A 21,935-nucleotide genomic window follows, 5' to 3' on the forward strand; every position below is an offset into this window, starting at 1 on the left:
ATAGAAAACAGTAAAGTTTCACTTCAAGAAAACTTCAACTTGTGATGAACTTCTTTCATTCCAAAAGTTAATAACCGCATGTGCGGCTTTCAACCAGTGCCTGGGGGACACACCCCAAATCATTGGGGGTGCTTCTCGATGCCCATACAGTGTTGGCAGTATACCATGGCGTAGAGAACTTAATATTCGGTCTTCAAATATATCTTAACAAGTGACCTTGGCTTTAATTTTGGGTAGAAAATGCTGGGGTGACTTTTATTTGCCCCGCCCCCTCCCATTCCTAGTTTCTGTGTTGTTGTTTGGCCGCTGTGTCCTATGACGGCCAGCAGGTGGTGCCGTCGGCACGCACGACATATCGCCTCAGGCGCGGATTTTATTGTAAACCTAATTAGTGCGTGTTATTCATTTGACAAAAGAGGAACGCTGCATATCAAGGGGCTAATTCCTAGGGATGCGGCGCGTGATGTGTTGTCTCTTTTTGGTGTCATGTCAAAATAGGGTGACCACCAGATGCAGAAAACCAACAAGCATTTGCAATACAATACTTGGGCTTCGTTAATGCGACTCTTATGAATTGCAAATACTAGCTTGTAAAAACGCCCATGTGGCGCGTTCACGTTAATGGCGGCCACTCGTTTTTCCATAGACTCTGCTCGTTTTAAGGAAAGGGGGTCGACCTCCATGAATGTGAAAGCCCGCATGGGAAGTAGTAAACAAACAAAAAAAATAATAAGTAAGCACGGCCACTATACTTAAAGCAGACGTCGCTGCTATATAAAATAAAGAAAGAAATACGCCCTATATAGTTAAAGCGGATGGCCATTGGTAAAATAAAAGCAGGCGGCGTGTTGCGATGTAGTGGGTGGAATAGGGGCAAATCATTAAACAAAATAGTGCTCACGGCCAAGATAAAGCATACTGTGTAACATGACGACTAAAAGGTACAGTCGTTATGGGAGATAACAAATGCAGACATGGCGGTACCAAGGAGGCCTAATAACGACTCGGAAGCCAGCATTTACGAAGAACAATGACAGAAGCCACTAAATAATATGGGTGGAGAGTGGGCGGGGCTTCAAAGCCATACTGCAGTAATAAAATAGAAGTAGGGCTATAATTATGCATCGACTGGAAAAAGGGTGGAGATGCAAGGCTGTATCAATAAAAATATTTATTTTTAATACAGTTTGGAACCTATGAGAAGGCATAACAACCTTTTTTGAAATGTGTATTAAAGTTTGCAAACTTTTCATGTCAAATTAAATCAGTGCAAATGAGCCCTTAGCTACTCTCCCAAAAGTTGTGTTGACGCAAAGTGGAAAGCTTGGGTGTCAGCTGGGGGCTGTCTGAAATGAGGATTTGCTCCTCTTTACATCCTGCTGTGTGCTTCCTGTGACTCTAAGCGTTACAACAAACAATTGATGGACGGAATGCTGACAATGCAGACATTCTCCCCCAGTCAAGAGATCTGGGTTAAATCCATCGTTCTTTTGCCCACTACGCCACCCCAGTTCAGACATGGCCATATGCAAATCAGTCTTGACCCTGTGCCTCATGGGAACAGTCCAGCCCGAACTGCCAAGCCATGTCTTCTCTGGACCGGAATCAAGCATCCTAGGACCGGTTTCTGGCTATCAGCCGTCATCAGCCAGGATAGCTTGACTCCAGTGGCGTAGTGAGCACGGGACCCATGTCTGGGCATACCCATCCCACTTAGGGCGAAAAGCGTTACAACAAACAATTGATGGACGGAATGCTGACAATGCAGACATTCTCCCCCAGTCAAGAGATCTGGGTTAAATCCATTGTTCTTTTGCCCACTACGCCACCCCAGTTCAGACATGGCCATATGCAAATCAGTCTTGACCCTGTGCCTCATGGGAACAGTCCAGCCCGAACTGCCAAGCCATGTCTTCCCTGGACCGGAATCAAGCATCCTAGGACCGGTTTCTGGCTATCAGCCGTCATCAGCCAGGATAGCTTGACTCCAGTGGCATAGTGAGCACGGGACCCACGTCTGGGCATACCCATCCCACTTAGGGCGAAAAGCGTTACAACAAACAATTGATGGACCGAATGCTGACAATGCAGACATTCTCCCCCAGTCAAGAGATCTGGTTTAAATCCATCGTTCTTTTGCCCACTACGCCACCCCAGTTCAGACATGGCCATATGCAAATCAGTCTTGACCCTGTGCCTCATGGGAACAGTCCAGCCCGAACTGCCAAGCCATGTCTTCCCTGGACCGGAATCAAGCATCCTAGGACCGGTTTCTGGCTATCAGCCGTCATCAGCCAGGATAGCTTGACTCCAGTGGCGTAGTGAGCACGGGACCCACGTCTGGGCATACCCATCCCACTTAGGGCGAAAAGCGTTACAACAAACAATTGATGGACGGAATGCTGACAATGCAGACATTCTCCCCCAGTCAAGAAATCTGGGTTAAATCCATCGTTCTTTTGCCCACTACGCCACCCCAGTTCAGACATGGCCATATGCAAATCAGTCTTGACCCTGTGCCTCATGGGAACAGTCCAGCCCGAACTGCCAAGCCATGTCTTCCCTGGACCGGAATGAAGCATCCTAGGACCGGTTTCTGGCTATCAGCCGTCATCAGCCAGGATAGCTTGACTCCAGTGGCGTAGTGAGCACGGGACCCACGTCTGGGCATACCCATCCCACTTAGGGCGAAAAGCGTTACAACAAACAATTGACGGTCCTAGGATGCTTGATTCCGGTCCAGGGAAGACATGGCTTGACAGTTCGGGCTGGACTGTTCCCATGAGGCACAGGGTCAAGACTGATTTGCATATGGCCATGTCTGAACAGGGGTGGCCAAAAGAACGATGGATTTAACCCAGATCTCTTGACTAGGGGAGAATGTCTGCATTGTCAGCATTCCGTCCATCATTTGTTTGTTGTAACGCTTTTCGCCCTAAGTGGGATGGGTATTCCCAGACGTGGGACCCGTGCTCACTACGCCACTGGAGTCAAGCTATCCTGGCTGATGACGGCTGATAGCCGGAAACTGGTCCTAGGATGCTTGATTCCGGTCCAGGGAAGACATGGCTTGGCAGTTCGGGCTGGACTGTTCCCATGAGGCACAGGGTCAAGACTGATTTGCATATGGCCATGTCTGAACTGGGGTGGCGTAGTGGGCAAAAGAACGATGGATTTAACCCAGATCTCTTGACTGGGGGAGAATGTCTGCATTGTCAGCATTCCGTCCATCATTTGTTTGTTGTAACGCTTTTCGCCCTATGTGGGATGGGTATTCCCAGACGTGGGACCCGTGCTCACTACGCCACTGGAGTCAAGCTATCCTGGCTGATGACGGCTGATAGCCAGAAACCGGTCCTAGGATGCTTGATTCCGGTCCAGGGAAGACATGGCTTGGCAGTTCAGGCTGGACTGTTCCCATGAGGCACAGGGTCAAGACTGATTTTCATATGGCCATGTCTGAACTTGGGTGGCGTAGTGGGCAAAAGAACGATGGATTTAACCCAGATCTCTTGACTGGGGGAGAATGTCTGCATTGTCAGCATTCCGTCCATCATTTGTTTGTTGTAACGATTCTGAGACTCTAAGGCATACTAGGAGAGTTTTTGAAGCAAATTAAAAACAATAAGCTTTTATCCCGTGGTAATGAAACAGGAGCGGGCCCTAGGAAATGTGAGTCTGCACTCTATTTTAAGTCTAATGTGCACGCTCAGTTGCTCACACACCCTCTCCTTAAAACCGGGATATTAATAAGTTTGAATTAAAACTGTTGTGACACCGCGACTGAACATGTAATACCGGAACTGTCAGGGGAGATCCAAAATGGTGGTTCTTTGGAGATTCCTGGCAAAGTTAAGCTTGAATAAAGTAATTGACTTTTGTTGCATGGATTACTGTTTGAGAGCATGATCCTGCCAGTGGTCGGAGCGGGGAGGAGGAAGAATGAAAACATTTTTTTACAAATTAACTTACCCTGTCCGCCGCGCCGCTGCATGCCTCTCGAGAAAATCGTCAACATACAAGTGACCCACCACCTCGAAGACAACAACATACTGGACCCGTCCCAATTCGGATTCAGACGAAACCACAGCACCGAGACTACCCTCATCGCCGCCACAGACGACATCAAACGCCAATTAGACAACGGCGAAACATCAGCCCTCATCCACCTAGACCTCTCAGCCGCCTTCGACACGGTCTGCCATCGCACTCTAAAAACACGCCTCCAAGAAGCCGGTATCCAGGAGAAGGCCCTCGACTGGACCTCATCCTTCCTCTCCGGCAGATCCCAGAGCGTCCACCTCCCACCCTTCAGATCCAAAGACACCGACATCATCTGCGGCGTCCCCCAGGACTCCTCCCTCAGCCCTACGCTGTTCAACATCTACATGGCCCCCCTAGCACAAGTGGCCCGCCATCACAACCTCAACATCATCTGCTACGCCGACAACACTCAGCTCATCCTCTCCCTCACCAAGGACCCGCGCGCCGCCAAAATCAACATCCACGACGCCAAAATCAACATCCACGACGGAATGAAGGCCATCGCCGACTGGATGAGGAGCAGCCGGCTGAAACTGAACTCGGACAAAACGGAGGTCCTCATCCTCGGACCCAACCCCTCAGCCTGGGACGACTCCTGGTGGCCGACCACTCTTGGGACAGCACCGACACCCACCGACCACGCACGCAATCTGGGATTCATCTTCGACTCCTCCCTCTCCATGTCCAAACAGGTCAACGCCGTCTCCTCCTCCTGCTTCAACACCCTCCGCACGCTTCGCAGGATCTACAAGTGGATCCCGACCGAAACAAGAAGAACGGTGACACAGGCCCTCGTCAGCAGCAGGCTGGACTACGGCAACGCACTCTACGCCGGAATCCCAGCCAAACACCTACGACGACTACAGCGCATCCAAAATGCCTCTGCTCAACTGATTGTCAACGTCCCCCGCCGCAGCCACATCACCCCCCACCTGACAAACCTACACTGGCTCCCAGTCGACAAGAGGATCACCTTCAAACTCCTCACCCACGCACACAAAGCACTCCACAACACCGGACCCACCTACATGAACAGCAGACTCAGCTTCCACACCCCCACCCACCCGCCAGCTCCGCTCCGCCAGCCTCGCACTCGCCGCCATCCCCCGCATCCAACGAACAACCTCCGGCGGCAGATCCTTCTCCTACCTCGCCGCCAAGACCTGGAACACCCTACCTACCCAGCTATGGCAGACTTACTCGCCTTCAGAAGACTCCTCAAGACCTGGCTCTTCGAGAAGTAGCGCATCCCCCACCCCCCCTCTCAGCGCCTTGAGACCCTCACAGGTAAGTAGCGCGCTCTACAAATATCTTGATTGATTGATTGATTGATCCCACCACTGCATGCTTCGCCTCTGTCTGCTGGAAGCACAGGAAGCACCCAGGCTTCTGTACTGTCCCAGCCAATCATGACTCGTGATTGATCTGAGCAACCTGTTTGAACGCTCAGGTAGTGCCTGGGGAGGCTGGGCATGTTCTCCACGGGGTGTGCAAAGCCCAATGGAGAACATGCCAAGTGCGCATGATGGTTTGGCCAGGCCTAAAGGGCCGGCCAAACTGTCATGTGCACTTAAAGGAGTGCAAACCACTCCTCCCCTGCTCTGGCATCACGGAGCCAGCCCCGTCCAACTCCCGCATATTAAATGATAATAACGTCCTGTTGTCCTTTTTCTTTTTTACACTGCTGCAAATCAAATAGCTACGAAAGTGGCCCACATTTGCAAAACTGTGAAGTTCTGAACTGATAAAGACACATTGTGTATGTGTTTTGTAAGGGGTGGAAAAGTGCATGCCTTTGCGCTTGCTGCAGGCAATGTTTGTGGTAAAATCGGCGAAATCAACAGTAAAAAACCCAACCACCAGACCTTAGAACGGGCGCACAAACATCCAAAGACGTAGGCCCACACACTGATCTGTCAGACCAGCCCTAATGGCACTACCAGATTGCTGTATACCCTGAATGAGGGTGAAATACTATAGTTAGAAAGGAGATCCTATTAAAGTGAATGAAAGATAAGCCCTTTCAGGATGATGATGCTGGTATGCAAATAGTATGACACTAGTAAAGTATATAGATTCATGTTGCTTTTTAGGGCAGTGAAAATGAAATAAAACTGGGTGATGCCCTCAAATGTTGACGAATTAACAGGAGTGATGTTATCAGATTCCAAAGAATCTGCATTCTCGTAGGACAGAGGATTAAAGAAGGAGGCGGACAGTGGCCAACTTGTAGCCCACTGGCACTGTGACCCAGAGGGACCACAACAAGGTCAGTTTGCAGTTAACCTTAGGCAAAACAAGCCAGTGATAGGGTGTTATGGGTCAAACCACTGATAGGTTATGATAGGCTGAACTAGTCGTAGGGTGTTGTCACCCCAAGTGGAGCTTTAACATGCCCCCGACCTCTCCATACTCCTAACCAATCCTGAATCTTGTTGATGTTCCAGGGAATTTCCTCCAATGTCCTGGAAGAGTCTGCCGTGTCTGACGACGTTCTGTCCCCCGACGAGGAGGGCATCTGCTCGGGGAAGTACTTCACCGAAGGGGGCCTGGTGGGGCTGCTGGAGCAGGCTGCGTCGTCCTTTACAATGGTGAGTGGCAAGTATTTATGGAGGCTGATCATTGCGCAGACAAGTTGTACTTCTCTATGGTGAGACGCCTGGAGGGTTGTTAGTGGTGGTAAGTGGAGAGCAGACGGAACTGATGCCACATTTTCCTTCTCTATGGTGAGGGGTATGGAGGGCTTTATGCGACAGGCTATGGAGAATACCACGTTTTCCAACTGTGATGAGACTACGGTACCTCCGCCCCCTCCCCTTCGGTTTTGTAGCAGGATAGTGGTGCATTTGGAATTGGTGGTGGGTGTCTCAGTGGTTGGTGCAGACATTGATGGATGAGTTGCTTCTGGAGGTTTAGGTGGTAGGTTCCCCGTGGGGACAGAGAGTGTGAGCCTAGTGCGTCAGAGGCAGCTGTCGGTCAGTGTAATGCTTAATTTTTTCTCCCCCTCTTCCAGGGCGGTCTGTTTGAGGCGGTGAACGAGGTGTATAAAATTCTCATCCCCATCCACGAGGCCAACCGAGACTTCAAGAAGCTGAGCATTGTGCATGGCAAGTTGCAGGATGCCTTCCACAAAGTGATCAACCAGGTGAGTCCTTGGATCAAGACATGGGGACGCTGTACTGGCTTGGGGCCCACTGCTGTTGAGTTCAGAGATATTGGTCTTCTATACAACACGCGGCCTACATATCTAAAATTACCAAGAATCCAGTTCATTGAGCGCAGTGGACAAGTTAACCATACTGACTGTAGTCCATCTTGTCGCCCTAGACACCGCTCTTAAATTAATTGAGATTTGGGAATCTGAGGAATATTATGCTTTCTAGAGTGCCAAAAGAGGAAAATATGACCCTGTCTTTTAAATGAATAGAACACTTGAAAAAGCATGAAAGCCTGTCTCCAGGTTGTTTTATTTGAGATGTCATGTCCAGTTGAGTTTGTTATATATATTTTCCAGGTTTGCAGAGCTCCCATGCAGCATAGCCCAATAGTGTATTCCCGAGTCTTAAAGTGAATCCTGTACACCAGACGCATTTTATTTATGGCATACAGTGACATGGAAATAATAGTCCTCTCAGGTGCTTCGGCTGAAATGTGGAAAAGTACAAAGTGGGTGTGATTTCTAATGTCCTCTCTCTTGCTCTCTCCCTCTCTCTCTCTCTCTGCGTTCCGTCAGAGTACTGGCTGGGAGGTAGGCCAAAAGATTTCTCTTGCTTGTTGTAAAACCTAACGATACAGCATGGGACATGCGCAGATGAGTGGCATGTGTACGCATGTTTGTGTGGCCTGGACACTGTGCTGCTGCATGGTTCACGCTCTCCCCGCCACAACAGTGTTTGCATTTTAACCTGCCGCACAGTGGCTGAAAGTATGCTGCACAATCATGCACTTGCTCCCTCACCTAACCAAAGAGAGCCTGCAGGTGTTCGCCTCTGTCAGGGGTTGCCCAATGAGAAAGGGCCGAGAATCTATAATAATATCGCCCGGGCTTGATGCTCAGTCTGCTTAAAAGATAGGAGCTGCATTTTTGTGTGTTTTAGGTGTGTCATCTTAAGAGAGCTACCAACCCCTCATTGTATGCTTTCTAAATTAGTCTTAGTTTTTGGGAATCGCACATTTTTATATTTGTGTAACTTGTCTTGTCGTTGCAGCTAAATTTGACATTAATTTAGACACATTCTTAATCTGCCAAGCAAGCTGCCATGGGCAGGAAATTTTAAAATTAGGAATTACTTGGGGAAGTTATTTCCTAATGATAAACTTATGATATAAGCAGATGTTGGAAACTGGGAAAATATATTTGGCTGAGTCTGTTTTGACATTATGAAATACAGCACTCCATAAAAAGAAACTCATCAGCTGTTTTTTTCTAGCTGGCTGCTTTGTTAGGAAGTTATGAATTAAAATGAGGTTCACATCTTCTCAACTTCTTTTCTTGAAATTATAATTTTGAGTTCATGCAGCCATGCTGTTTTAGCGTGTTGCCCACTATTTTTGCATTATTCGGTGCTCCACTATTTTGTGTGTTCCTTAAAATGTCACCATAGTGGTGTGTTGGGAATGACACTATTTTACTTTTAAAAAACTGTACCATAAACTGATAATGCACTGAAAATATTTGTCTCTCCAATCCAGGCATTGCTGTTTCATCACTCAGGCAGGAGAGTGGCAGGCTTCATCAAAAATATGCAAATATTCTTGCAAACCATGTAAAATATACTAGATAGCTAGGGATCAGTAATGAGCATTACCCTGAAGAAGGCCTTTGAACCTATTGTGCACTTGAAGAGGCCAAAACATGTATGAACTATTGTTTTCAGTAACCATCCCAACAGAATGGTTTTGAATTATACCGCAGGTACCCAAAAAATAGAGAGAAATATTCTCTGGCATACCCTAAAGTATTGTTAGGCACTGGACCCTAGCTTCTATCCAGAATATTCTTATCAATAACTCCGACAAAGTGGTGGAGTCCTTTGAGGTGGTACTCACCTGTCTTTATGGGGTGAGGACACCAGTGATCAAACATGCAACAGTAGTGTGGGTGTGGTGTCCTCTTCCAATATCTGGGGATATTTGGAGTTGTTCATAAGACCCAAGATAGGATCTTACCAATAAATACCTAGGTACCTGTTGTGTTCATTACGTGAGGCTGGTAGGCTATACATAGGTATAATTCCTCTCACTCTCCCTTTGGTGTAAAACTTCAGTGATAGCAGCCATAGATAGTTAAAGAAAAAACCTTGAACAGTTGAGAACTGCAGTGTACCTGCTATGCCACAGTGTGCCTAGCCCACCAAGGCAGAGCATTAAAAAGGCATGCCTTGCTAAACAGCATAGATGCAGGTTTTGATAAACCTATGATTCAGTCAAGGGACAGAGAATAATAATTATCAGCAGGGCACACAGGTAAGTTTGGGTTCTTCTTTAAAGTGGTCCAGTGCAGCCGCAGCTGGCTCAGCACTCGCGCCGTGCTGTCATAAGTCAAGTTCCAATCTGACGACAGGGATCACTAGCCTGTGAGGGCTGGCTCTTTCAATAACACTTGCATTACACCTTTGAGCAGCTTGGCACCGGACCAGGTACCACTGAAGGACTGTTCAAATATTTCAAGGTGGTCATTTCCTGGCCATGTGTTCAAAGGGTTACTGCCTTCCGCTGGCATTGTGGCTGTTTAAAGCAGCTTTTGGCTCTACCGCTGGGTGGAGAAAACGGTTTGGAAATAAGTCTCTGTAAAAAGTATAACCGCTTATTGACCAGCCTTCGAAGAGCTGCTGACTGTTTAAGAGGGAACGTAACACATAAATTGTAATACTACTCCTATATAGTGCATGTCACTGTTTCAGCGCCTGGCTAACAGGAATTGCACTCCCTTTCAATGATATCCTTCTAACCACTTTGGAAAAATGAAGGTCTTAGTCGACACGCTCCATGCAAGTCCCATCTTGTTTACAGATGAGTGCCATTCTTGGATTGACCCACTGAGCTATGCCACAGCTCCAATTGGTGGTTTGCACAGATTGAATACAGGACTTTGTGGGTAGCATACAACCCACTGAGTTATCAGGCTCCATCAGCTGGTGCCCGGAGCACTTCTCCCTTGCCCCCCTGTGTGCCATATTTTTTTGATGTCACAGCAAAACTTCTTCGGGGAGAGAACAAGAAATCCATGGGCTCGGAGAGCAAATGCCTTCAGGTCCTCAGAGTCTGGTCTAAGGAGTCCTACATTTTCCTAGGACCCCCGGTCGCCTTGGTGCCCTTCATGTTGCTAAAACATCGAATTAAAATCTTACTAAAAAGACATGGATAATCAAAATATTCTGGGCATGGCTTCTTATTAAAGAACGCTTCAGTAAACACCCCATAATCTGTCTGGCTATTTGAAGCCTTCTGGGATTGCCCAAAAAGCATGGCCCCCGTCGCTGCCCTTCTGTTACTGAATTGTCAAACGTTGCCTCTAAATTGTCAGAAGCTCTTAACAATTCATTATGCAGTCCTATTGCCTGCACATTCTTCATTTTCATTTTTAAAATAATGTTTGAATATTGTGTCTTGATGTTGTCTCTGTTGGTGATTAACTTGAACTGTTTTGTGAAAAAGTTGTATGTCTGTAAAAGGTAAAATTTAAGAGGTGGGTGTAAGTGGAAACATTAGGAATGTTAATCCCACTGGACTCCAGGTAGAGTGGCCATCTTGCTGGGTGTCCTTGGCAACTATGTGCCATGTGCTTTTGATATCAATCATTTAATTAGCTGAAAGGAGGCAAATGAAAATGGTGTGATGTAGAAACATAGGGTACACAAGTATTATTTGCAGGAATAGACTGCAAAAAGCTACCAAAATCCCAAGCTTGCATAAATATGTCCCAATGAGTTTCGACCTTCTCCAAACCCCACTAGCAAGCACTTGTCCCAAAATGTGCTTTGATTGGCGTAGAAAAGTTAATGTTCATAGGATTTGTAGCTGTACTGCATACTCCTGCCATTTCCAACTGGATGACAATAAACTGTCTCCAGTTGAATCCGGAAAAAACGGAGATTATGTTAATGGTTAAAGCCACAGACAGTTGGTCGGATGACTGGTGGCCTGTTCAGTTGGGCTTTGACTATGAAGGATCATATCGCGGCTACTACGAGTTCGTGCTATTATGGTCTGAGCCTTCTTAGGAAAATGTTTCCTTACATGCCCACCTCCCAGCGCAGAACTCTAGTCCAGGCAATGGTCATCAGTCGTCTGGACTACGGTAATGCTTTGCTGGCAGAAGTGGGAGAGACCCTATTGGCCAAACTCCAAGTAGTACAGAACACCGCAGCGAGAATAATTTTAAATCGTCCGGCAAGCTTCGCCTCGACTCCTCTGTTAAGGGAATTACATTGATTAACAGTAAAGAAGAGAACTTTTTTTAAGATCTGCTGTCTCACACATAATGTGCTGAATGAAAGAGGCCTCCTCTATTTGCGGAAAAAACTATTAAAATACTCCCCCTGTAGGAAACTCAGATCCAGTACTCTGGATCTCCTCCAGGTTCCTCGAATCCACCTCATCTGCACTGGGGGTAGAGCCTTCTCATATCTTGCGCCAAGATATTGGAATGAGCTCCCCCCAGCCTTGCGCAAAATCCCAATGTTTAGCATTTTTAGGAAACGGCTGAAAGCTTTTCTGTTTTAACGGTGATATCCATTTTTAATCCGGGCCTACAAACTCTCAGTACACCACTTTCCTAGTCAGCGCCGAGATGCCCCAGGGTGATTTGAGCACACTACAAAACAGATAACATAACAGTGTTGGGCTCGTACGTTGCAAGTTTTTTTCTTTGAATAAGTCTTTTGAGTCACAAGGTATCAGTGACTCTAACTCTGGATGTAGATGCGCATGGTCACCAACTCCATTGTTAGATTGTTTTTCTCTGCCATCTGGTTTGGATGTGATCCAGCATTCTCCTAGTTTCAAAGACTTTGTCATTCCCATTGTGATCTCTAGTCCTCTGACTTCCACTCTGTCTAAATAAGAATCTTTGATGTGTGTTTTTGGACTTGTGGTGCTGGTTCCATTCTTTGGTCCCATCTTGCCTTCACGATCCTCGGGGCCCTTTGGGCCACCACATGCTCCAGACTCCCTACGGACAAAGAAGACCCTCTTGAGCTAATGGAACAGAAAAACTTCAAGAGATGCCGCCAGTGTCAGTCTAAGTATCCCTGGGCCAACCTCCACGGCTTTTGCATCTTGTGCTTCAGGCCAGACCATGACGCAAAACGCTACAAAAGTTGCGCGGTGTTGCTCAGCAAGAAGACCTTGTGTCAGCACTTAGATCGACAGTGAGCACACAGGATGGCCCAGTCCATTTCGGAGAGATCAGACTTCTGCGGTGAAGCCGATTCTCTGGGCATTGAAGAAGAGCAGGAGGAGCCATTTGGTGAGTCGCTTGAGCTCATAGTCCACCAGCTCAGCCCCGAATACATTGACTCCAATACCTTGAATTCAGTGAGGATTTCTTCCAAGAGGACAAAGAAGAAGCTTCTGAGAATGCTCTATCTACCTCCGCCGGCCTATGTCCACGTGTGAGGACTATGCCACGTGTGAGTAACATCGATGCCCTAGTACCCACTATCTCTCATAAGCAGTTGCGTGTCGGCGCCAAGCACTGCAACTTCTGGTATGGGCATTGAGCTCATCGCCAAAACTGCAGCCACCTTCAGGTGCGCCCCCACCCTCAAGTGCTGGCCGACACCAAAACAAGGCCTCTGAGGAGAGGGCAAGCTCAACCAAAGCCCTTGATGTCCAACTGGCTTCGACCTCGAAGACACGCGTCGGCACCGGCAAGCTAGTTGCACCTTCAAAGCCGAAACACCCTAGGCAACAGCTGCCTTTGCAGCTGAAGCCTTCGTCTGCATCAAAACTACCCTGCAGCACATAAGCCATCGTAGGCGCTGTAACCTGTGACCCTCTGTCGAGGAACTTCAGTATAAACTGGATGATAGACAAACATTTTCACCTGCCCACTTACAGGCAAAATTGTGGCATCAGACAAGATTGTGCCCCAGAAGCATATGCTTGCCTTTGAGGAAGTCCAGCCATTAGACTCTCATGGGCCTCCCAAGAGGTTTAAGGACGAACCTCCTCCTTCTCCCCACCACCTCTTCCTCCTTCATCACCACCTCTTCCTCCTGCATCACCACTTCCTCCATCTTCACCTCCTCTTCCCTCATCTTCCATACTTTCTCCTCAAAGGACCTTGGAGTCTTACTACGGCACAGCCAAAGCCTATTTGCCAGCTGAGGATTTTGCACCTGTGTACCCTGGTGCTTCAGGTGACCCCCAGAGTATTACGATGTGGACCCCACCACAGACCCGGATTCATAACACATCTCTGCCAGGCCCTCACTCCCAGATCACACTACGGTGTACCACAGCATCATCCAACGTGTGACCACTTACCATAAGGTCGACATGTACACCACCCCTCAGGAAGAGGACTTCTTGCTGGAGACCTTCTCCAAAACACAGCGTTCTGTGCAGTAGCTCCCAGTGCTCAAGGGGATGATCAAGTCTGCTCCTGAGATCTTTAGGGAGCCAGTCAAATCCTGCATGGTTACATTGACAAAACATATAGACCAGGGGTCATGTCCCTCCTGACTAACTAGTGGTCACCACCACTTGGAAAAAAGCAGCATCCCAGGCCACCGGGGATGCTCCACCTCCTGACCAGGAGAGTAAGCAAATTGATGCTGCAGGGAAAAGAGGAGCAGTAGATGCAACAGCCATTGGGGCATTGCCAACTCAGTAGGCCTCCTCTCTACGTCTGACAGAAGCCACTGGGAGGAAAACTGGGAGGAAATGGTGGTGCTCTTGCAGCACCTCCCTGAACAGTACCGTAAGAGGTGGGAAATGTTAGTTGAAGAAGGCAAGGCCATCTCAAATGCCAACATCATGTGTGCCTTAGATATGGCTGATACTGCTGCAAGGGGAATGAAGACCTCAGTTACCTTTCGGCGCCACTCCTGACTCTGCATGTTTGATTTCAAATCTAAGGTGCAACAGCACCTTGTCAAACTGCCGTCCACTGGGGAGCATTTCTTGGGACCCAGGTTGACATAATGTTTGAGAAGATTAAAAAAGGCAATGAGACTGCATAGGTTCCTTTCAGAGGCAACATTCCAGAGGAGGCTCAATAGCCATTTCCCAGAGCCCCCACAGTCCTACAACAGGCAACAACAGGGTTTTTGCGAGCAGGGCAGCAGCTCTTTTAAAAAGAACAGCTCTAGGGGTAGAGACAGGCACCCCCAGCAAGGGAGCATCTACCTCCAAAAATTGACTTGACCCACATCTCCACGGATCACACAACACCTGTCAGGGGGAGACTTCGGGGATTTCTTTCCCACTGGAAGGAGATCACATCCGACCGGTGGGTCATGTCCATCGTCGAGCACGGCTACTGCCTAGAGCTCATCACCATGTTTAGCTGTGGTGCCTGCTCACCTAAGGAGGAAGGGAATCCACGTGTTCTCTTACCGTGATGACTGATCAAGAGTGCAAACAGACAAAATTGCCTGGCTCACACACAGGCCACAATCTCCCTCCTTCACAGTGTAGGGTTCACAGTAAATGCCATAAAGTCCCACTTGGAACCACTCCAGATCCAGCTCTTCACAGAGGCGGTCCTCAATGCTATTGTGGGTAAGGCCTTCCCCTGCCCTCAAATAGTGCAGGCGTTCTAGGGAGCATGCGTTCCAGCAGCTACTGCCTCTTTTTCAGCCACTCAGTCAGCTCTCAGTACACACAGTTATGCACTTTCTAGGAATGAAGGCCTTGTACATTGCCATAGTGCCCCCCCACACACAAGGTTTCATATGCGCCTACTTCAAGAGTGCCTCTCAAGCCAGTGGACACAAGAGGAGGGCCACATTGAAGATCTAGTGTTGGTAAGGGCCAGCACCCATCGCTCTCTTCTGTGGTGGAACAGCAGCAACCTGCAGCAGGGCAGGCCCTTCACAGACACTGTCCCGCTGTTGACCATCACCACGGACATATCCCTAGCCGGCTGAGGTCTCCACATTAACCACCTGGAGATGTTAGCCATTTAACTAGCTCTCAAAGCGTTTCTCCTTCAGGTTTGAGGCTAAGTAGTCCTGTTTCATATCGACAACATGACTACCATGTTCTAGCTGCAGAAGCAGGGAGGCTTTCACTCACCTCCCCTGTCGGCCCCTAGCCCAACAGATTGGACGCTGGGCCGTCTGTCACCGGGTTCATGTCCAAGTTGAGTATCTACCAGCAGTGGACAATGACTTTGCAGACGACCTGCTCAGCAGGATGCAGCACCATGTCCACGAGTGGGAGCTTCACCCACAAGTCCTGCTCACTTACTCCCACAGGTGGAGTACCCCTGACATACACCTTTTCGCCGCCACAGAAAACGTAAAATGCTGAAACTTCGTCACCAGGTTTCCACACCACCAGTCCATGGGCAATCCTCTTGGTCAGGGATCTTTGCCTACACTTTTTTTCCTCTCCCACTGATTATGAAAGTAGTCAGGGAGCGAAGACAAACATCCCTCACCCTGGTGGCTCCAACATGGGCCAGACAACCGTGGTTCTCCAAACTGTTTGAGAATTTCATTGTCCTGCAGAAGAATTTCCCCAACAGGCCGAACCTTCTCGCTCAAGACTATGACAAGGTCAGGTACCCAGACCCCAGGCAACTCAACCTAGCGATATGGTTCCAGCAGTCATAGAGTTTCATTACTTTGAACTGCCGCAGGAATGCATGGACATACTCCAAGAAGCCTGCAGGCCCACCACGCGTATCTGCTATGCTGCTAAGTGGAAATGGTTTGAGCACTACTGTACCTCAAAGAACATGAACCCACTCACCCCTACAGTGCATAATATTCTCTGTTACCTCTTACACCTTCAGAGAGCAGAGTTGGTTTATACATCAGTCAGGCTACACCTAGCAGCTATTGCTATTTACATGCATAACAAGGAACTCTCTTTAAAATTCCTGTTATCTAAGCCTTTATGGAGGGCCTTAAGTAGGTCATCCCACAAAGTGGAACTTTCTGACCAAGTCTGGAATCTTTACATTGGCCTCAACAGACTAATGGGACCACCCTTCGAGGCCCTGCATTTCCTCTCATCGCAGTCACCTCACTCAAATGTGTCAGCGAATTGCATGCTCTCAAAACAAAGTCAAAACAAGGTTGTTCTCAGTTCCAATCCTTAGTTTTTGCTCAAAGCGGTCTCTCCCCGTTCCACCTTAACCAATTCATTGAGCTCCCAGTCTTCTTCACACAACCTGACCCAGTAGCTGAAAGAACACGCCACATAATCGAGGTTAAGCATGTTCTTATGTATTGCATTGATGGAACTACATATATTCACAATAGCCGTTTAAGGCTGTGCCATTTCGAAGGCAGGGATTGCCAGGTGTATTGTTAAATGCCTCCAGACCTCTAATACTAAAGCTAAAATAACCCTACCTTCCCGCCTTGGGCTCCACATCACCCACAAGCAGGGTGCGACTGGCAGTCCTGGAGGACATACCCATAGCAGACATATATAGAGCCACTACTTGGTCCACTCCACACACTTTAACTAAACATTATTGTGCAGACATCCTACCATGAGAACAGCCCAGAGTTGGTCAAGCTCTTCTCATGACTTTATTTCAGACCCCTGCACCATCCACTGGCTAGCCAAAGCTTAGGGAGTACTGTTTTTCGCTCTATGCAGAGCATGTGTAACTATAGTCCTAGATGCTACTAATGGAATATGTTCCTTACCCAGTAAGCATCTGTTCATTGCATGTAGTGCTGTAGATTCACTTGCACTCACCCTGCTCCCCGGAAGTCAGTGATTGTTACCGATATCTTTCTCTTTAACATGATTCTTTCTACTTGCATGGTCGCTATTCTTTCTGTACACACTACACAATACTGACTTTCACATACTGGGTGAAAAACAATCTGACAATGGAGACCATGCACATCTACATCCAGAGGAGGAGTCACTGAGACCTTGTGACTCCAAAGACTTCATCGAAGAAAGACAACTTGCAACGTCTGAGCCCAACATTGGATGGCAGGGCTTTGTAGAGCATGTGAATCTACAGCACTGCATGCAATAAACAGATTATTACAGGGTATGTAACATATTCCTTTTCTGGTCTTAAAAAATACGGGAAGTTATTGCGGCTGGATTTGGTGATTAAATACAGGTGTAGATTTTTGTTGCCATCTATAGATGTAAAGGCGAGATTTGGGCAGTTTTCTTTGGGCATTCATGTTTTGCAGATTTTTTTTCACAAGGAACCAGTCAAGACTATCCCTACCAGAATTCCTCAGTTGGTTGAATGAAAGTCCAGGCATTGAGGTGTACCAGACCTGCCAAAACCTTGAAACGGTTTTCACGTGTGAGCTCTTGGTGAAAAGAGCTGCAGCCTTTGAAGGGGCGGGGCTCTGAGCCCAAACCTTCTAAGAAGCTAGATGGGGGCCTTGGAGGTTGTGAGGCCATGGTGAAGGGGTGGGGCTTTCAGACCAGTCCTACCTGGGCAGGGACTCCTACCTTCCCCAAAAAGGCATCGCCTACCTCATGATTCCTCTGGCCTTGCATCTTTCCAAGGCCTGGCGTTCGTGCTGCAACATTTATGGACTTACTTTAAAGCAAGCCTGCTTTATTTGTTAATAGCGAAACATATGTTATGTTATGTTATGTTAATTTATTTCTTCTATAGCGCTCGGCTACTCCCAGGAGCATCCCGGCGCTTTGCTGAAGAACATTGGCAGACACAACAGAAACGCAACCACAGAAAGGAGATAGAAAGAAGACCAAATTGTCTGAAGAAATAAAGTTTATTTAGTGAACAGCCACGTTTTAAGCTCCTTTCTAAAGGCGAGGAGACTGGGAGCCTGTTTAAGAGAAAATGGTAGTTCGTTCCACCCCTTCGGGACCAAGTAGCGGAAGGAGCGACCACCCATCCTTGTGCGCCTAATGACCGGGACTGTCATTTTGGATAGCAAAGATGATCGCAAGGCCCTACCCGGTACATATCGGGAGAGACATTTCCTTAAGTACTTAGGGCCAGAGCCTTGTAGAGCCTTAAAGGCAAGAGTCAGGCACTTAAATTGAATTCTTTTAGCGATCGGCAGCCAGTGTAAAGCATTTAATAGGGCCGTAGCACCAGTTCTTCTTGGGAGCCCGTAGATAGCACGGGCTGCCGAATTCTGGACCACTTGCAAACGGGTCAAAAGATATTTTGGAAGACCCAAAAGAAGCGCGTTTGCGTAATCCAATCGCGATCCGATCAGAGCCTGAACAATAGTCTTCCTATGCTGAATAGACAAAAGAGGAAGGAACTTTCTCAGCATCCGTAAGATGCCAAAACATTTACCTGAAAGGCACGAAACATGTGGCCCAAAGGACAATTCACTGTCCACAATCACTCCCAGGTTTTTAGCCTTAAGGGACACACTGTCAGGTGGAAACAAATCTTGAGGCCACCAGGCTTTCCAGTCTGGCTCAGAGGTGCAACCAAAGAAAAGCAATTCCGACTTGTCGGAATTGCACTTTAACCCATTGCACCTAAACCACTCGAAGACCGCTCCCAGACAATCCTTGATCTGTACGCCATCGAACGTCCCGCCCCTGTCACAGGTGAAAAGGAGCTGGGTATCATCGGCGTAAGATATGATCTGGGCGCCAAAAGACTCCGCGACTGCCGCCAGAGGGGCCATAAAGATGTTAAATAGCAAGAGGCTAAGGATGGAGCCCTGCGGTACCCCTACCTCTAGCGGAGCCATATCAGCGGAAAAAGGGGGCGCCCAGATCGTTTGTCGGCGGCCGCCCAAAAAGGATTTAAGCCAACTCCACACGGTCCCCCGAATGCCGCACTCCCAGAGTCTTACAAGGAGGCGGTCATGAGGGACTGTGTCGAAGGCCGCCGATAGATCCAACATTACCAGCATGGCCCTTCCTCCAGCGTCGAGCACTTCCCTGATGGCATCCGTGACCTCTAAGAGGGCAGACTCTGTGCTAAAATTAGCACGGAATCCAGATTGCGTGTCATGCAGCAAATCGTGCTCCTCGATTAAATTAGAAATCGTCCGATGTGCAAATTTCTCGGCCACTTTCGCCAGAGCAGGGAGAAGGGAGATGGGCCTATAGTTGGCATGGATGAGGGGGTCCAAGGTGGGCTTCTTGATCAATGGCAGGATCAAAGCATGTTTCCACGCTTGTGGGACTACTCCCGTTAGCAGTGAAGAATTCAAGAGTGGATTCAGCAGGGCATTTAAAGCAGGTGCCACTTTCCCCAGATGTTTAGCTGGGCACGGATCAAGTGGGGAGCCTGATTTCAAGCCTGACAAAAACTCCAAAGAAGTGTCAAGGCAAAGGTGTGGAAAAAGTGAAAGAGAAGGGCCTAAACTCTCCCTAAGTATAGGGGGGATGAAGGACCCGTGGCCAACTGAGAGCCAGAGTGGAGAAGGGAGGCTTGAATAGTTGTAATTTTGCTGGTGAAGAAAGTTGCAAGCTGTTTTATCCATTCTTCAGAATGAGTATAAGATACAGTACAGATAGCAGGGGACGTAAAATCCAAAACTACTTGAAAGATTTCCTTGCAGCCATTTTCGGCCTCATCAATTCGTCGCTCAAAATAAGCTTTTTTTTCCTTCCAAATTGACTGATGGTAAGCTTTAGTTATTGCTCGGAATTTCGCTTTCTCAGTCAAGTCGTAGGCCCGTCGCCAGACTCTCTTCGCCCTTTTACAGCCCTGCCGCTGCTCCCTTAACTGAGAGGTGAACCAAGGGGCAGACGCTCTACGTTCGCCTTGTTTAATCTTAGTTTCGGGAATTAAGGTCTGGAGTCTTGCTGTCAGCCAATTCTGAAAGAGACTAAGATTCTCTTCCAAAGAACCCAAAAGAGGACATGGAAAGATAGCAAGGGCCTCAGATAGCATTTCCGCCGAAAGTAGATGGAAAGGGCGCGAGGTTCGCATGGTCTCTTTGGATTCTCTCACCCGAATAAGAGCAGTGGCAGGTACCGAGAAAGAGACCAAAAAGTGATCTGACCACAGTACAGGTTGTATAGATTTGACATGGTTAATACTAGTAGGGGAGCCAGAAGCTGCGAGTTCGCTGATCAAGGTCCCACAAAAACTTCTGGCATGCATTCTGGGAGATGGAGTCCTGTTTTGCGTCAGTTTACCTAAATGAACTGCCACGCCATGTAGAAGGGACTTGTGACAGAAAAGCCCAGCCACCTTGTCCTAAACAGAAGGCTACTGGCTCGGCTCTTTTATTTATCAATGCGAGAACACAACAAAAATGTAGTGAACTTGCCACAAACTACCCGAGCATCTCCCTCGTTCTGCCATGCCTGCTATAAAACACTCGGGCGTGCACTGGCTTTACAGCTTACATCACATTGTGTGTGGTTTGTAGGGGTATGTGAAGCTGTCCCTGTCGCCACTTCTTGCATTGTTTAACCTTTTAAACTTTCTCCTTTGTGAGCTGCGTGAAGATTTCAAAATTGTAAAAAAAAAAAAAAAAAGATTTAAAAAGCAGGCTTGCGTACAAGATAATTTCCCCTAGAAAAGAGAGAAGTCAGCAAACTGTACAAGGTTTGCTAAACTGGCACACACCCACCGTGCTTTTCACGCTGTCGCTGCTGGAGTGCAGGTACCTGAGTGCAACGTGTTGCTAGCTGAATATCCAGGCCCTTGAAAATCTCTCACCTGGCCTGGGGTAACTTGAAAGATCTGAGGAGAAATGGGGGTGAAGTTAGTCGCCCTGTCACAGCTCCTTCTCCGCTTCCTCTGTGCTGGAGGGTGGCTGAGATTACATAGTGTGCCATTCTGGGCGTGACATGACGCTTTTAAGATGTGTTCCTCTTATCCTCGTGGCTTCGGCTTTGAACAACGTTCGAAGCCGATGAAGTGTCTCTCCTGTAGTAAACACCAAAATAATGGACGATGGTGTCCTTTATACCACCAGGGGGCGGTGTTGATTCAGAACCTGTTGTCTGACCGAACTTGACAGTTGGGTCTGCCCGCTGTTCAAAATGTGCTCAGTCAGTGCACAGCCCTGCACTCAGTAGCTGGCTGCACCCCTATGCCTGTGGCCAGCGGCTGACTGCGTCACCCTCGCGTTATCGTTTGTAGTGTAAGATACCCTCCAGCCCCACCTAAATAACGTTTGCGGTCCGAGATGTGCCTGGCCACAGATATGTGGAAGGAAGGTCCCTGTTTGGGTGGCCGGGGCGAAGAGCGTAGGGCTGCGCAGCCGCAGAACGACACGTGAAGTGGGCGCAGGAGAGTTGGGGAGGCAACCGCAGTCACATGTAAAACTATTGGCAAGGATTTGTATTTGCGAACAGGGAAGGTGCTTGTGTGAGATCTTCCAACTGCCTAGAGCCTGTCCGCGGTCCCAGGCACTCAAACCCCTATTCTGTAGCAGTGCAGGGAAAAGAAGGCATGTCTGGCCTAGAAGGTTCTCCGTGTGTCCGATACTCCGACTTTGTTAGCTTTCATGTGACGCACACTGTGATCCTAGGCATCCTTCCCTTAGCATCCATCCCATATGCAAAATGCACAGTAATGTGTGTGCAATGCGAGGGGCAAAGGGATCAGTTGCGGAGTGCAGTGTGTGGTAGACGAATGCAGGGTTACACTGCAACAGCCATTGGTGTGTGAAGTGTACTGTGAGTAGTAGAGACGTGGTTTACACTGCCAGTGGTAGAGGACTGCAGCGCACACTGCAAGAGTCAGAGGGACGTGGAATGCTTTGAAAGCCAGAGGTGCCCGACTTTTCCCGCTGGTGGTGATGGAGAGATGCATAGTG

The 21,935-nt window shown here is 48.2% G+C and overlaps 1 protein-coding gene across 3 annotated transcripts in view; it reads left to right on the forward strand.

Annotated features, from left to right (window-relative positions):
- Positions 1–21,935, forward strand: part of DOCK6 (dedicator of cytokinesis 6) — a 409,103-nt gene that overhangs the window by 302,482 nt on the left and 84,686 nt on the right. For all 3 annotated transcript variants that reach the window (XM_085600639.1, XM_085600641.1, XM_085600640.1), the window contains 2 exons: positions 6,492–6,635; positions 7,058–7,189. In XM_085600639.1, coding sequence (XP_085456765.1) covers positions 6,492–6,635; positions 7,058–7,189 — 276 coding nt within the window. The remainder of the gene's footprint in view (positions 1–6,491; positions 6,636–7,057; positions 7,190–21,935) is intronic.

The sequence above is a fragment of the Triturus cristatus genome, chromosome 4_2 (assembly GCF_964204655.1).
Source record: "Triturus cristatus chromosome 4_2, aTriCri1.1, whole genome shotgun sequence".
Taxonomy (NCBI): domain Eukaryota; kingdom Metazoa; phylum Chordata; class Amphibia; order Caudata; family Salamandridae; genus Triturus; species Triturus cristatus.